At 59.1% G+C, this 15,226-nt stretch overlaps 1 protein-coding gene across 1 annotated transcript; it reads left to right on the forward strand.

The window, feature by feature from the left end:
• Positions 1-7,671: 7,671 nt before the first annotated feature.
• On the forward strand, positions 7,672-14,931 carry PLK5 (polo like kinase 5 (inactive); the record flags this gene model as incomplete). The annotated part of the gene is made up of 15 exons (XM_082621061.1): positions 7,672-7,788; positions 8,447-8,560; positions 8,714-8,830; positions 9,522-9,651; positions 9,773-9,860; positions 9,952-10,047; positions 10,689-10,887; positions 11,018-11,144; positions 11,295-11,371; positions 11,505-11,589; positions 11,839-11,916; positions 12,638-12,827; positions 13,771-13,900; positions 13,983-14,093; positions 14,746-14,931. 15 exons carry the CDS (start codon positions 7,672-7,674, stop codon positions 14,929-14,931), a joined length of 1,845 nt encoding a protein of 614 aa, XP_082477187.1.
• Positions 14,932-15,226: the final 295 nt, after the last annotated feature.

Genomic DNA, 15,226 nt, shown 5'->3' on the forward strand with positions numbered 1-15,226 from the left:
GAGTCCTGTAGAAAGTGCATACAGCAGTCCCTGTGCCCTGCAGGGACAACATACAGCAGGCACTGGGTCCTGCCCGGAGTGCATACAGTAGGCACTGTGCTCCGCATGGGGGCCCTAACGCTTATGGGATGGCCAGATGGGGCTGGGGTGAAGGTGTGGAGTCCTGTACCCACCCATGCCCCCTCTCCCCAGTCTTTGTCCCCCTGCAGGTCTCCAGCCTCCCACCCCCATGCAGGAGGTAGCTCAGCTGGATTCAGCAGATCCCCAGAGGAGGCGGAGAGCTCAGCTCGAAATACCTGCTGCAGGTGGAGGGGTGGTTGTGAGGTTTGGAGGCTCCAGGTGCGGTGGCATCTCACCACCCCCCAACTCATGCCCTGGTCTGAACTCAGGCCCAGGGGTCGGCAGGGTCCCCCTACGCTGAGCTCCGGCCTGGACCGCATCCCTGACGCTGGGCCTGGACAGGATCAGGCCAAGTGGACACGAGTCCTGATGGATGTGGGTCAGCCTAGGCTCCCTCTGTGGTCTCACACCCTTGAGCCTCCCCCTGCCCCCCTCCCCAACTCCCTATGGCCTCCCACGATCCCTCAGGCCTGAGCACGTGGTCCACAGGATACTCCAGTCTCCTGTGTAGATGGGGTGGGAGGGGTCCTGCAACCCCAGAACCCGGGTCTCTGGAGCTGCCCATCTGTCCCTGGGCATGAGCATGAATAGAGCAGGATCGGGGACCCACCATGGCCAGGGTCACCCATGTGAGCTGGGATGGTAGTTTTCTCCACCCCAGGGAGAAGCCAACAGAAGCAGGAAGCAGAAAGGGCGAGATCTCTGAGACAGTTGTTTCAGTCCCTGGATCAATCTGCACCTGAAGACGTCCATCCATTATTTTTCACTTTAGCAATTTGGAGTTTCTGTGACTTGTTATCAGGAGGTCCTCTCTAATAGGGAACAGCATCTTTTTCATCACCCTCACCCCCCACCGACAGGTCCTGTTTCTTAGGCCACTAATCCTGTGATGGAGTATTTCACCTCTACATAACACCACCACCTTGGAGGCCTCCATATCTGATGTGACACCCCCAGCTGCCCCCGTGAGAGGAATCCTCACCCCCACCTCATGGGTCGGGATGCTGGGGGGCAGAGGGGCAGAGTCACACGCAGTGAGACTTGGAGGGCCTGGGATAGCTTCACAGTCACATCCGAATGGGTGTCCTGAGCTCCTTTTGAGGCAGGGTGTTGGGGGGACTTGCCTGAGTGGCGAGATGCTTGAGGCAGGACCTGGAGAATGAAGGGGAACCGGACGGAAGAGGGTGTGAGGGAGAGGGTGTTCCTGGCAGACAGAACAGCATGTGCAAAGGCCAGGGGGCCAGAGGAGCAGGGTGAGGACCAGCTCAGTGAGGAGGCCTGTGTATCTGGAAAGCAGTGAACATGAGGCCAGAGTGGGCAGGGGCCTCGCATAGTGTGGGGACCGGGAGCATGGGAAGGTTATTCAGAAACGGCAAGAAGTGTTAGGTGAGAAGGAAAAGTTATGCATGATCTGATGCCATTTATATAAAAGGAAAAGTACCTATGTTAGCATAAACTCAGACAGGAAGTGGACAGGAATAAACCCTCATGGTCGAGCACGATGATCTCGGCGGCGGGGGGTGGGGTGGGGTTGGGGTGAGTTTGAGTTATTGCCTTTTAGGTTTTAATTTATTGTAGTCTTTTAATTCTCTTTTTTAAAGAGAATTTTTATTTTGGAATAATTTTAGATTTACATAAAGCTGCAAAGATATTACAGCAAGTTTCTGTCTATCCTTTGTCATCAGTAGTATAATGTCACCCCCCCACACACACACAGGATGTCCATGTCCTGGTCCTGGGACCTGTGATGTGTCACTTCACGGGGCAGAGGGGACTTTGCAGGTGGGATTAAGGCCCCTGGGATGGGGAGGTCCCTGGATTCCCCGGGGGCCTCAGCATCATCACAGGGCCCTTATAAGAGGGAGGAGGGAGGGTCAGAGGCAGAGAGAGATGGAGATGCTGCACTGCTGGCTGTGAGGATGCAGGAGGGGCTACGAGCCAGGGATGCGGCGCCTCTAGAAGCTGGAAAAGGCGGGAACTGATGCTCTGTTGGAGACTCCAGAAGGACCGGCCCTGCCCACGCCTGGATTTTAGGACTTCTGACCTCCAGAATGTGAGGTGATAAATATATGTTTTTTTAAGCCACCAAGTTTGTGTTAATTTGTTACAACAGCCATAGGAAACAATGACTATTTGTCACATCTAAGGAACTCACGTTGGTATATTATGATTACTAATTGATAACATTAGTAATTACCATCACTACTGACCAAACTCCAAATGTTATTTGGATTCCACCAGTTGCTGTTTTTTTTTTTTTTTCCCCAACTAATTTCCTTTTTCTGCTCCAGGATCTCATCCAGGAGCCCACATGACATTGAGCTGCTTCTCTCATAATTGGTCAAAAGACCCAAGCAGATGAAACACAGATTATTCCTGTGGAAATCTGGCTGGTTCTGATGGCACCCAGTACTTTGCATGCAGCAGAGTCAATCAATGTCCCCAAACAGAGGTTGAGAAGGCATCCAGCTGAGGACACTGGGGGAAAAGTGTCCACCCGGAGGGGCAGCACCCACTCAGGACCCTGAGGATGCCGATCCAGCAGGCGGCGTCTGAGGCAGCTGGGGGAGGGTTTGGACTTTCCCAAGGCCCACCAGCGAGTGGGTCAGCACCTACATGGGACATATCAAGGAAATGCACAACCTGTCTCTGCCATGGAGCCCCCAGTCCTGTAGGAGAGAAGTCAGGGAACTAGCAAGGAAATGGCATGATTGTAGGTTGTGAGAGTACCACAGAGGGACTCATAGGGTGTGGGGGCCCTTGCTTGGGTCCCAGAAGATGAGAAGGAGCTCCTGGACGAAGACTGGGGGGATGGGGAGCCCTTTGGGCAGCGAGAATGGCATGTGCAAAGGCCCTGAGGTTGGGATGAGCTTGGTATGGGATCTCAGACCAACAGAGAGGCCAGGGTGGCTGGGCCAGGGTGAGCGAGTGGGTGTGTGGGAAGGCCATGGGGGCCCACTAGCAGGCTTTGGATGTGATCTGATTTGGTTCTGGAAGGTTTCTTGCTGTCAGGAAGAGGCTGGACTGTCCCTGAGCCCCACAGCATCCCCTGAGTCCAGCTCTCAGCCAGCCCCTGGTTCTGTGAGCCTCTGAGGGCCCAAACACATCGTGGCCCCCGACCTGGCCATAGCTGTCCTTAAAGCTCCTGACCCAGGGCCCTGGCTGGTCCTGAGCATTGTGCCAGGGAGGCCCCACGTGGTGTCGTCAGTCCCATCTCCTCCTCTGGATCATCCTTGGGCTCCCCTGCTAGGCATCTTGAAGGCAATGTCCCCAAAACTGCACTCTGGACCTCCCCTCCCTGACCCTGTCTGCCACCCCACACCTTGGCTGTGGACATGTATCCTAGTGTCACGGGCCAAAGGGGAGAAGTTGGAGTGGTTGAGCCGAGGCTCTGCTCCGCTCTGGGGGGTTATCAAGCCCCTCAGAGCTCCCCACCCACATACCTTCCTGTCCCACATTTCACTCCATCGCTCTCCGAGCTGCAGTTGGACCATCTATGGGAGCCATTCCAAGCTGGGTGTACAAAACAATTAATGTCCAAGGTGGAGGCCCCGGCCAACGGGGGCTGGGTACCAGGGGTCCATGCGCCCCTCGTCCTCCCTTCCCATCCTCCCCGGCCCCTCAGTCCTGCTCTTCAGATCAACTCACGGCACTAAACCCTTGCTTCAGGGTCTGCTTTTGGCAGAGGCCAGACTAAGACAGGGGAGGAGGGACAAGCCGCCCACGTCAGTCTCCTGCTGGCCTGGACCACATCAGCGAGAGGGAGTGGACAAAGGGGATGCGGGGGGCTCTGAACTGAGTCCTGGGCACCGGGAGGAGGAGCCTCAAAGGAGAACCGAAAAGATGTAACAAGAAAGGTGGGAGGGGCTTCCCTGGTGGCGCAGTGGTTGAGAGTCCGCCTGCCGATGCAGGGGACACGGGTTCGTGCCCGGTCTGGGAAGATCCCACATGCCACGGAGCAGCTGGGCCCGTGCGCCATGGCCGCTGAGCCTGCGGGTCCGGAGCCTGTGCTCCGCAATGGGAGAGGCCACAACAGTGAGAGGCCCGCTTACCGCAAAAAAAGAAAAAAAAAAAAGAAAGGTGGGAGAATAACCTACAAAGAGGTGTCCCAGAGGACACGAGGGGACAGAGCTTCTAGAAGGAGCCAGTGACAGTGGGTGCTGAGAGGCGGGAGAGGCAAGGGCAAGGTTTGTTCCTGGAAGATGGAAGCTCAGGGAATGTGGCACCCAGGTCCCCACAGCCCCAGCTGGGCCAGTCTTGAGGCAGTGGGCACTGCAGTCATGAGGTGGCCTCCCGCCCGCTCTGCTCACGGGGCCCGTCCCTGGGGACCTGCAAGGTCTGGCCGAGGGCTCCCGAGTACAGACAGGCAGCAGGGAGTCCACTGCGTTTCAAAGTCCAGGAGGCAGGAGGCAAGAGAGGGACCTAGGAGCCGGGCTGAGTCACGCCTGCCCGCCTGCTCCTGTCCCAGTTCTGGAAGGAGGGGGCTGCACCACCGCGGACCCCGCACCCAGCCCGCCCACCAGCCTCCTGAGGGAGGCCTCCCAGGGTCCCGCCCAGGTGCTGTCTCAGCAGACACCCCCTCCACCTGCGGCAGGTATTTTGAGCGAGGCTCCCCAGCACTTCTCCTGGGAAATCTGCTGAGTCTGGGGAGTTATCTCAGGTCAGGGAAAGAACAGACTGGAGACAAATCAAGCCTCTGGCCTGGAGCACGGGGGCTCAGGGGACTGCGCGGCCAGGCTGGGGCTCCAGCCCATGACCACCCCGGCCTCCTGAGCCCTGGCAGGGGTCGGCATGGGAGGGTCAGGCAGCCCCACTGAGTTCCCCCCCTCAACGCCTTCCCCTTTGCAAAACTGCGATCCTGTGCTTGCTATACACACTAGGCTTCAGTTTGCTCATCTGTAAAATGGGGGTATTAGCTCCCTAAGCCTGTGTTTTTGGGGGGGGTAGGGAAGCTAAAATGGTTTTCACTTTCCGATTGTGGCAAAATATACAATCACACAAAATTCACCATCTTCACCATTTTTAAGTGCACAGCTCGGTGGCATTAAGCACATTCACATTGTTGGGCAACCATCTCCACCATCATCTCCAGAACTTTCTCATCTTCCCAAACTGAAACTCTGTCCCCATGAAACACTGACTCCCCACCCCTCCCCCAGCCCTTGGCCCCCACCATCTACTTCCTGTCTCTCTGGATGTCACTCCTCTAGGACCTTCTGTGAGTGGAATGACACACAGTGTGTCCTCCTGTGTCTGGCTTATTTCACTGGGCATCACGTCCTCAAGGTCCATCCACATTGTATCAAATGTCAGAACCTCCTTCCTTTTTAAGGCTGAATAATATTCCACTGTGTGGGTGGAGCACGTTTTGTTTATCCCTCATCAGTCGATGGACACCCGGACTGTTTCCACCTTTTGGCTGTTGTGAATAAAGCTGCTATGAACATCTAAGGTTTTCCTTTTATTATAAAGTTTTCCATTTAGAGTGCTGGGGGAGGGCATCCCTGCTCGAGGGGGCGCAGGCTGGGAATGGGATGGCTCCCCAGCCCCGTGGAGGAGGTTCAGCCAGGAAAACAGCGGGCTGCCGGGAGATGGGGGCAGAGCTGGTGTCTGCAGAGGGTGTCAGCTGACAGCCCTGCTGTGAGGCACTGGGCCAGGAGCTTTGGATTTCTTTCCCCCAGGAGGCTTCTGGGGGTCCAGTGGGCTCAGCTGCCTACTGCAGCGTGAGGGCTCTTCCTATGCTCCCGTAGCCCCCGGAGGAGAGGCCTGGGGGGCAGTATTGGGGGGGCAGGGGGTCCAGACGCACCAACCTGCACTGCAGGCCAGGTTCGGCCACAGTCTGGTGACTCTGGCTTGCATGTCCCTTCCTGAGCCTCAGTTTCCTCATCTATAACATGGGGCTAAGAAGAGCACCAACCTCTGGGATAAGCCACTTCCTGGAAGGGGTCTGGCTTTCTGACGTTGGCCTCCAGAACCCGCCCAGACCCCCGGCTTTGGTTAATTCCGGGTGATCTCCTCTCCACCGTTTCCTGAGGGCCGGGTGGGTCTGTCTTGGGCACAAGTGCTGAACAAATATCTGAATTAGCAGGCAGCAGAAGCGTACCACTGAGAAGGACCTGGATTCCTGCCTGCCAATGTGGATTCCAGGGCGACAATGATGTGACAGCTCAGACCCCCGGGCCCCCCAGCTGCCTTCCTTCTGTCACACCGCACCTGGTTCTCATTAGCAGAGGACTCGGGCTCCCCCGGCCACAGCCAGCTGGCCCCCTGCACTGGCCTGGAATCCTTGGCCCTGGAGCTGAGGCCGGCCCCCCGCAAAGGTACAAGAGGATGGCTCCATCCAATGCACAGGGGCTCCCGCAGAGTCCCCCATGCCCTGGGTGCCCCCATTTGACATGACAGGCAGACATGTGACAACGCAGAAGGTGTTTCCTATCCCTGGTGGCTTGGCTGGGCCGAACTCCGAAATCTGGTCTCTGGAAAATTCCAAGGCCTGATTCCAGCCCCACGGAGCCCTGCTAACCCCTCCCCATTCATTGTGTTATGTAACTTTTGGGGATTAATACCGAGGCATCCAGAGGCAGCTGTCTGGATTCACATCCATCACTGTCCCTTCCTGGTTGGGTAAACGACTTAACCTCCCTGGGCCTCAGTGTGTTCATCTGTAAAATGGGGACAAGGCCAGTTCCTGCATCTCAGAATCGGTAAAAGGGTGATTTGAGACAATACAAGGAAAGAGCTGGGAACTGAGTCTGGGGAACAGTTCAGAGATGCTCCCATGGTTCCCGGGGGGCCCAAGCCTGCCCACTTGTTTTCCATCCCCCTGCCTCTCTTTGGCTGCCCAAGCCAGGAGTCACAACCCCCAGTGTCTGTCCATCAGTACCCAAATCCTGCTCCTTCTCACCACTGAGTGTCCATCATATACGCCAGCCTCCAACCCCAGCAGTGCCCCTCTGGGCTTCACTCCCCTCCCCACCTCCTTGAATCCTGCTGTGGGTCCCTAGTGCCAAGATGATCAAGCCTCGTGCATTGTCATATGGGGCCTGGGGACCCACCTGCCAGGAGGACCCACAGTCACACGTATTCAGGACGACTAGACTCAGACCTCAAGCGTACTCTGGGGAGAGCCCTGCCAAGCCCTCCCTCCCCCCACCCTTCCCCTCGAGGCCTCGAGAGAATGAGACAATCCCTCTGACCTCAGTCTCCTGCTCTGAGAAATGGGCGTGTTGACAGTTCACAGCTTGGCGGAAGGCGCAGGATTGGAGGAGCAAGCGAGCTGAGCGCGCGCGGGACTGGCGCTGGGCTGGTGTGCCGGGTGCCAGCGCCGCTCTGGTCCCTGGAACTCCCGCCAGCCCCGCGTCCCCGCACGCCCAAGCGCCCCCACGCGCCCGCCCCCTCCCGCGCTGGCCGCCCCGAGCGTCTGGACTCCACCCCTCCCCCCTCGGCCAATAAGACGCGTCCAGGCAGCGCGCGGCCCCCAGAGCAGCGCTGCGCGCGGTGGTCCCGGCCGAGGCTGCGCCAGTGCGCCCGCCCGTCAGGCTCCCTGGAGGGATGGAGCCCGAGCCGCGGCGGCGGCGGCGGCGGCGCAGTTGCCGCCCGCTGGTCTCCGTCTTCCTGCGCGACCCGAGCTCGGGGCGCGTGTACAGGCGCGGGAAGCTGATCGGCAAGGTGGGGATCCCGGCACCCCCAGTCCGCTGGCGAGGGGGCCGGGCCGGGCAGGGGTCCCGGCGGGGCGGGGCGCGTTCGCGCGATCGCTACCGCAAACGAGCCAGCGTGCGCCCCGGCTTTTGTCTCTGCGTGTGTCGCGTGTCCACGCGAGTTTGGGGCTGGCGTGGGTGGACGCCCGGGTTTGCGATGTACCCGCTGCTCTGCGTGCATCGTGTGGCGGGAACCGGTGTTGGGCACGTTGTGTTGTGTTGTGGGTTGTGTGTCTAGGGTGTGGGTGTGCGCCCGAGTGTTCTGCGACTTGGAGCCTTGGTGCGGACCCAGACTCTGTTATGCTGTCCCTGTGCGTGTGTGTCTGAATGTGTCATAGGTCTCTGCTTTCTGTGTTCGGGCGTTGTACCGTGTGTCCGGGTACTGTATTAGGGTCCGTGGGCTCTATATACCCAGGTGTGGATGTGTCTGTGTGTCTGAGTGTATGTGTCCCTGTGCCTTCGTGTACTTCTGTGTGTTGTGTTGCCTTGGGTATCCAGGTATGAGGATGTGAGCTATGCATCCATGCGTCTCAGGGGTGTGTGTGTGTGCATGTGTCTGTGTGTGAAGAGGCCTGGCCATCTGTCCCCGCACCTGTGTGCCCTGAGCTCGTGAATCGCCTGCCCCGCAGGGCGCCTTCAGCCGCTGCTACAAGCTGACCGACATGTCCACCAGCTCCGTGTTTGCGCTCAAAGTGGTGCCTCATGGTGGTGGCGGGGCTGGACGGCTGTGCCCCGGAGACAAGGTACGCTCTGCGCAACAGTGCCCAGGAGCCCTGTGACCAAATCGGGTCCGCAGAGACGTCCCTGCCCTGGGGGTGGGGAGCACGCCCGTGGGGGCATGGGTACCTCGGGTTTGGGCACCTGCCGGGTGTGTACACGTGGGACCCCGCCTGCAGGTGGAGCGCGAGATCGCCCTGCACAGCCGCCTGCGACATCGCAACATCGTGGCCTTCCACGGACACTTTGCTGACCGTGACCACGTGTACATGGTGTTGGAATACTGCAGCCGCCAGGTGCCCAGGGGGCGGGGCCTAGAGGGAGCCATGCCCCTCCCCGCCCCCAGTCCGCTGTGCTCATCTGTGTCCCCCCCATGTCTGTCTCTCCTTACCTGTTTCTACCTGTGACCACACTAGGCCCACCTGTGCTCACCTTTAATGCTCTTGTGCCCACCTGCCCACCCAGAGGCTCTCTTGACTCACCTCGGCACACCTATGCCCACCTGTGCCCCTCCTGCACTCAGCCAGGCCCCACCTGCCCACACCTGGCCTCACCTGGGCAGTCCTGCCCCCCTTCCCCAGGTCCGGGGCCCTTGGGGCCACTCACATGGTGCAGCCCAGAGCCCAGATGTCCGACAGGCAGGAATGCGTGTTCCTGAACCCACTTGGACTTAGTTGCACCTTCATAGACCCCTTGAACTCCTTGAGCCCACTTAAATACACCTGAGCTCTCCTTTGCCCAGAATGTACCCACCTTGGGTTCATCTCTTGCCGAAAAGCTCACTGTGGCCCCCTCGGCCCATGTGAACGCCTATGTTCCTCCTGGGGCTCAGAGCTCACCTCTGCCTGTCCCACAATCAGCCACAGCCACCTGGGCCCAGCTGAATTTACCTTTGCCTTCTTGGGTCCCTGGAACTCACTGTACCGCCTAACCTGAGCTCACCTGTGTCTCCTCGGCGCTGGCGCTGAACCTGCCGGTCCCCTGCAGTCACTGGCCCACGTGCTGGAGGCGCGGCAGACGCTGACAGAGCCTGAGGTGCGTTACTACCTGCGGGGCCTGGTCAGCGGCCTGCGCTACCTGCACCAGAGGCGCATCGTCCACCGGGACCTGAAGCTCAGTGAGGGAGAGGAAGGGGCCGCGGGGGCGGGGCTGGGGCGGGGCGAGGGCGGGGATTTCACCCTCACGCCATGCTCCTCCCCCTCCCATCCCCACCTTCCCCCGCCCCCCGCCCCGGGCAGGTAACTTCTTTCTGAACAAGAACATGGAGGTGAAGATCGGAGACCTGGGGCTGGCCACCAGGGTGGGCCCAGGAGGCCGCTGCCACAGGTGACCGGGAGGCTCTGAGCGGGCTCTCTGGGTGGGTGAGGGTGGGCCGGCTCTGGCCCCAGCCTTCCTGAGCCCCCGTTATGCCCCCCAGAGTGCTCTGTGGGACCCCAAACTTCCTGGCCCCGGAGGTCGTGTCCAGAAACGGGCACTCCTGCCAGTCGGACATCTGGGCTCTGGGCTGCGTCATGTGAGTTGCCCCAGAAGCCCCAGGCCTGGGGAAGGGGGGCAAGACTGCCCAGCTGGGGCCAGGTGTGGGCAGGTGGGAGCGGGCACCAGCAGGTAAGGACAGGTGTAGGCATGTACAGGGGAGGTTGAGTGGGGGCACAGGCAGGTATGAGCAAACGCAGGACCAGTGTGTGCAGCTGGGGGGCAGGTGGGAGCACACACCTGCCATCACCTGAGCGTGCAGGTATGAATGGGGCATATGGCGGGATGATAGCTTTGAGTGTGTACAGAGGTGTGGACAGGTGTGTGCAGGTGGCAGATACACAGGCAGATGAGGGCATATGTACAGGTATGAGGCATATGCAAGAGTTGAACAGGTGTGAGCATGCATAAACTAAAACTGGAAAGGTATATGCAGGTGTGTCCAGGTATAACCCAGGAGCAGGCAGGTGTACAGACAGATGCTGGTGTCTCCTGAGCAGACAGGAATGGCCAGGTGGGAGCAGATGTAGGGCAGCTATGAGAAAGTGGATGTGACGTGGGTATGGAGTCAGGAAGTGTGGGAAGGTGTGGCCAGGTGTGCACAGGTAGGTGTGAGCCAACCCTGGATGCCCAGGACAGACACAAACAGGCACCCAGGTTCCTGCCCCCGACCTGGCCCAGGTACATGGTGCTGACTGGCGCCCCTCCCTTCGTGGCGGCACCCTTGTCGGAGATGTACCAGAACATCCGAGACGGCCGCTACCCCGAGCCTGCACATCTGTCCCCCAATGCACGCCGCCTCATCGCCCGCCTGCTGGCACCCAACCCGGCCGAGCGGCCCAGCCTGGACCACCTGCTGCAGGATGACTTTTTCATGCAGGTGTGGGGTGTCAGCGGGTTGGGGCTGCCCTCCTCTGGGGCGTCTCAGCAGACCCAGGTGTGGGTCAGGACCCCTAGCTAGCCCAGGTACCCAGGAGCGGTGTGCTGACGCCCAGCTCTCTGCTCCGAAGGGCTTCACCCCGGACCGGCTGCCGCCCCACTCCTGCCACAGCCTGCCCATCTTCTCCATCCCCCAGCCTCTGGGCAGGCTCTTCCAGAAGGTGGGCCGGCTGCTGCTGCCCCAAAGCCGGAGGCCTTGTGAGTACCACCCTGCATCTCACACACCTGTCCTCCTCCCTAACTGTTCTGAAATGTCACCGCCACGCCAGAGGCGGATGTCGGTGGCAGAGGTCCCGCCCTGCATGGGGTCAGGCTCTGCCCCCCCTCCAATCCTCGTGCCTCCTGCAGGCTCCTTCCCTCCTAAGGAGGCCTCAGGTCCAGGAGAAGACGGCCCTGACCCTGACTCCATGGAGTGCGGTAGTGAGGTGAGGGCGTGGGGAGGGGGGCGTGGTGGGGAATGTGGAGGGCATCCTCACAGGGAGGCTGGGCAGAGGGAGAAGCCAGGGGGTCTTCAGGGGGGGAAGCCAGAGCCCCCAACCCCTGCTGCTCCCTCCCCAGGCCTCCCTGTCAGAGGGAGGGGCTCCGTGCCCCAAGCGCCCCGTCCACCTGCTCAGCCAGGGGACCCTCGGGAGTGACCCGGCGGGTGAGCAGACTCTCCATCGTAGGTGGAAGCTGTGGGCAGGAGTGAGGGTCGAGAAGTTGGGGGCAAAGATCCTGCCTTGCCAGGATCACGTCCCCTCTCGCGGCCTCAATTTTCCCACCTGTAAAATGACGATGATGTCTGGAATCCTTCTGGGGTGAAAATAAGACTTTCCCAGATGTGGGAGTTTGGGGCGGGGCTGGTTGGAGGGGCCCTGGCCTGTCTGTCCCCCACAGAGATCTGTCTCCCCAGGGCCCCAGGTGAGCCCGAGGCAGGAGGTAGAGGCAGCCATCAGGAACCTGCAGCTTTGCCTGGACTCTGGCGCCCCAGGTAGGAGCAGCACAAATGGCTGCAGATTGTGTTACAGAGTTCCAGCTTCTCCTGAGGCCCAGCTTCCTGGGCCACTGGATTTTCCCAGGGTTCCCATTATTGCCCTTTTTCTCTTCTGCAATCCAATCTAGGATCCCACATGGCCTTGAGCAATTTTTATTTTTTTATTTTTATTTTTTTTTCTTTTTGCGGTATGCGGGCCTCTCACTGTTGTGGCCTCTCCCGTTGCGGAGCACAGGCTCCGGATGCGCAGGCCCAGCGGCCATGGCTCACGGGCCCAGCCGCTCCGCGGCATATGGGATCCTCCCAGACCGGGGCACGAACCCGTATCCCCTGCATCGGCAGGCGGACTCTCAACCACTGCGCCACCAGGGAGGCCCTATTTTTTAATACAAAAAATGTTTAATGAAATAAAGCAAAGCCCTACAGTATTTTGGAACTTACAAGCATTTCAGATTTACTCATTTCCAGAGGCAGCTGTGATCCCAGGGTCCCCCAGTCCTCCCCCCTCAAGGCAAGAGTTGGTTGTTGTTGTTTTTTTTTTTGGCCGCGTGTGAGATCTTAGTTCCCCAACCATGGATTGAACCCGTGCCCCCTGCAGTGGAAGCACGGAGTCTTACCCACTGGATCGCCAGGGAAGTCCCAAGAGTTGGTTTTCTATTCCTTGGACTTTACTCTCCATCTCCTGTGCCTCTGCCGTCCTTCCGCCCACCCCTTCCAGGACCCCTGCTCACTTCATTTCATCCTGTGCCAGCCATGCAGGACCCCCCAGGAGAGCAGCGGCCCATCCTCTGGGCCCCCAAGTGGGTGGATTATTCCAGCAAGTACGGCTTTGGCTACCAATTGTCAGATGGGGGCAGTGGTGTCCTGCTTCGGGATGGCACCCACATGGCCCTGCGTCCCGCAGGGGGGTAAGTTGTGGAGTTCCTATCCCCCTGGGAGGCCAGGCCCTCCTCCCTGCCTTTCTTCATTCACTCCTCACAGATTTATTAAACATCTACTGTGCACACCTACAGGTGCTTACTGCCTGGTGGGGGAGAACAATGCTAAACAAATGAATTACTAAGTTGATTTCAGGTGGCAGTTTTCTGAAGGAAATGAAGCGGGTGAGGTGACATTGGGGAAGTGGAGATGAGTCTCAACAGAGTGGTTGTGGAAGGAGGGGCTTTCTGAAGAAGTGACGCTCAGGCGAGACAGGAATGATGAGAAAGAGTCCGTCAGGAACAGCATCTGAGGCCTAGGGAACAGCATGTGCAAAGCCCCTGAGATGGGACTGAGCAGGGTGGGTTTGAGGAATGGCAGGGAGAGGGGGAGGACATGAAGTCACAGAGCCTCACAGGCCACTGTTGGGGTTGGGGTGGGAAAGAGGGGTCAGACTCACACTTTTTTTTTTTTTTAATTTATTTATTTATTTTTGGCTGCATTGGGCCTTCGTTGCTGCGCATGGGCTTTCTCTACTTGCTGCGAGCGGGGGCTACTCTTCGTTGCGGTGCATGGGCTTCTCATGGTGGTGGCTTCTCTTGTTGCGGAACACGGGCTCTAGGCAGGTGGGCTTCAGTAGCTGTGGCGCACAGGCTCAGTAGTTGTGGTTCGCGGGCTCTAGAGCGCAGGCTCAGTAGGTGTGGCGGCCCATCAGGATCTCAGCGTGGACAGGCCGAGTCTGTGGCTCCAGGGATCTGGAGTTCAGGGGAGGGGCCGGGGCTGGATGGACAGAGAGGGCTGGTCCGTGCAGAGCTGGTTTCACATCATGGTCCAAGAGACACGGCTGCGTGAGAAGGTGTCCTCGGGTGTGAGGCTCCCAGGACGGAGTCCTGACCGTTGGCACCGCCCTGTGCAACCCCCCACCCCCATCAGCCAAGTCATCTACATGCCCGACCGGGGAAAGCTGGAGACGTTCGCCCTGAGGGATGTGCCCAGCCTGCTGGGCGCCAAGCTGGCCGTCCTTCGGCTCTTTGCCCGATACATGCAGCGGCGGCTGCGAGAGGTGAGGGCTGGGTGGGGCTGGGGAGTGTGCCAGGTGGTGGGAGCCCTCGGCCCTGAGGCCCCGTGGCTGGGTCTGTCCACAGGAGGGGGGCCTGTCCACAGCCCCCTGGCCGGCAGCCCCCAGCCTCTGCCTGCTGCGCTTCCTGGTGTCCGAGCGGGCCGTGCTCCTGCTGTTCAGTGATGGGACGGTGCAGGTGCGTGAGGGTCCCCCCCCAACAGGGCTGTTACATTGCACGCTTCTAGGGGGAGCCCCAGGAAAATCGGAAATAAAATGTGTCTGAATGACAGCAAAATGTCCCTTAGGGTCATCCTCCTGTATGGTTACCTGTAGCAGCTGTCGAAATGTCATTTTGTTGCAGAATCATTTTTAGGTTTTCCTGTGCAGTCCTGGCAATCCCTGGGACATCATAGCCACTCCTAAAACAGATTTCAAATGCACTAGTATACAATACTTATTATTTTAAAAAATTAGTATGCTTTTATTTTATAGTAAAAATCCCCTCTCTGTTCAGACCAGAGTACCCTGGCCTGGGCCGGGTCTTAGAGGATTGTCTTCAAATGGTCCTGCCCAGCAGCTGTGGAAGCTGGTACCCATGAGGACCTGCTGTTCTCCAGGGCACAGGCTTAAGAGTAGGAGGTCTCACTGGGTGGCTCTGAGCGGGGGAGTCCCATCTGAGCCTCAGTTTCCCTGTCTGTGTGGTAGAGCCCTGGGCACCTGACCCTGAGTTCCTATGGGTGGGGCAGCCACTGAGACTCAGATCAGGGGGACCTCAGTCTCCTATCCACTTGTCCTCCGAGGGCCAGGGCCCCTTCTCCCCTCGGACCCAGTTCCTCCCGCCTTGGTAGGTCAGCTGCAGCGGAGACCAGGCTCAACTCGTGCTGAGTGGTGGGTGTGAAGAGCTGCGGCTCACGGTCTGGGAACAGGGCCAGCCTGGCACCTCCTACCCGCTGGGCGTCCTGCGGAGCCACGGCTGTGCTCCGGCTGCCCGCCAGCACCTTCAGCATGCGATTCACATGCTTCAGAGCATCTAGCTTCCCTGAGGGTCAAGGTGGACCTCTGCATGTTGATGCCTAGGACCCAAGCTCCATTTCTGTCCCTCTTGCTTCCCCAGAGGGGACGTCCTTGGGGACAGCTGGGGGAGCATGCAGGGGGTATAGGAGGTGGGGGTCCTTGCCTCATGGCGTGACTGTTCAACCCAGACTTGTGTTTGGATTTGTTCTTTTTTCATTAAAGTAAACTTGACTCTGCAGCCTGCTGTCGGCCTCTTTTTGGGGGAATTTGAGGAGCTTTGGCAAGGGGACACCATGATCTGAGCCCACTGCTCTT

The sequence above is a fragment of the Mesoplodon mirus genome (genome assembly GCF_964341445.2).
Source record: "Mesoplodon mirus genome assembly, chromosome: 5".
Classification (NCBI taxonomy): domain Eukaryota; kingdom Metazoa; phylum Chordata; class Mammalia; order Artiodactyla; family Ziphiidae; genus Mesoplodon; species Mesoplodon mirus.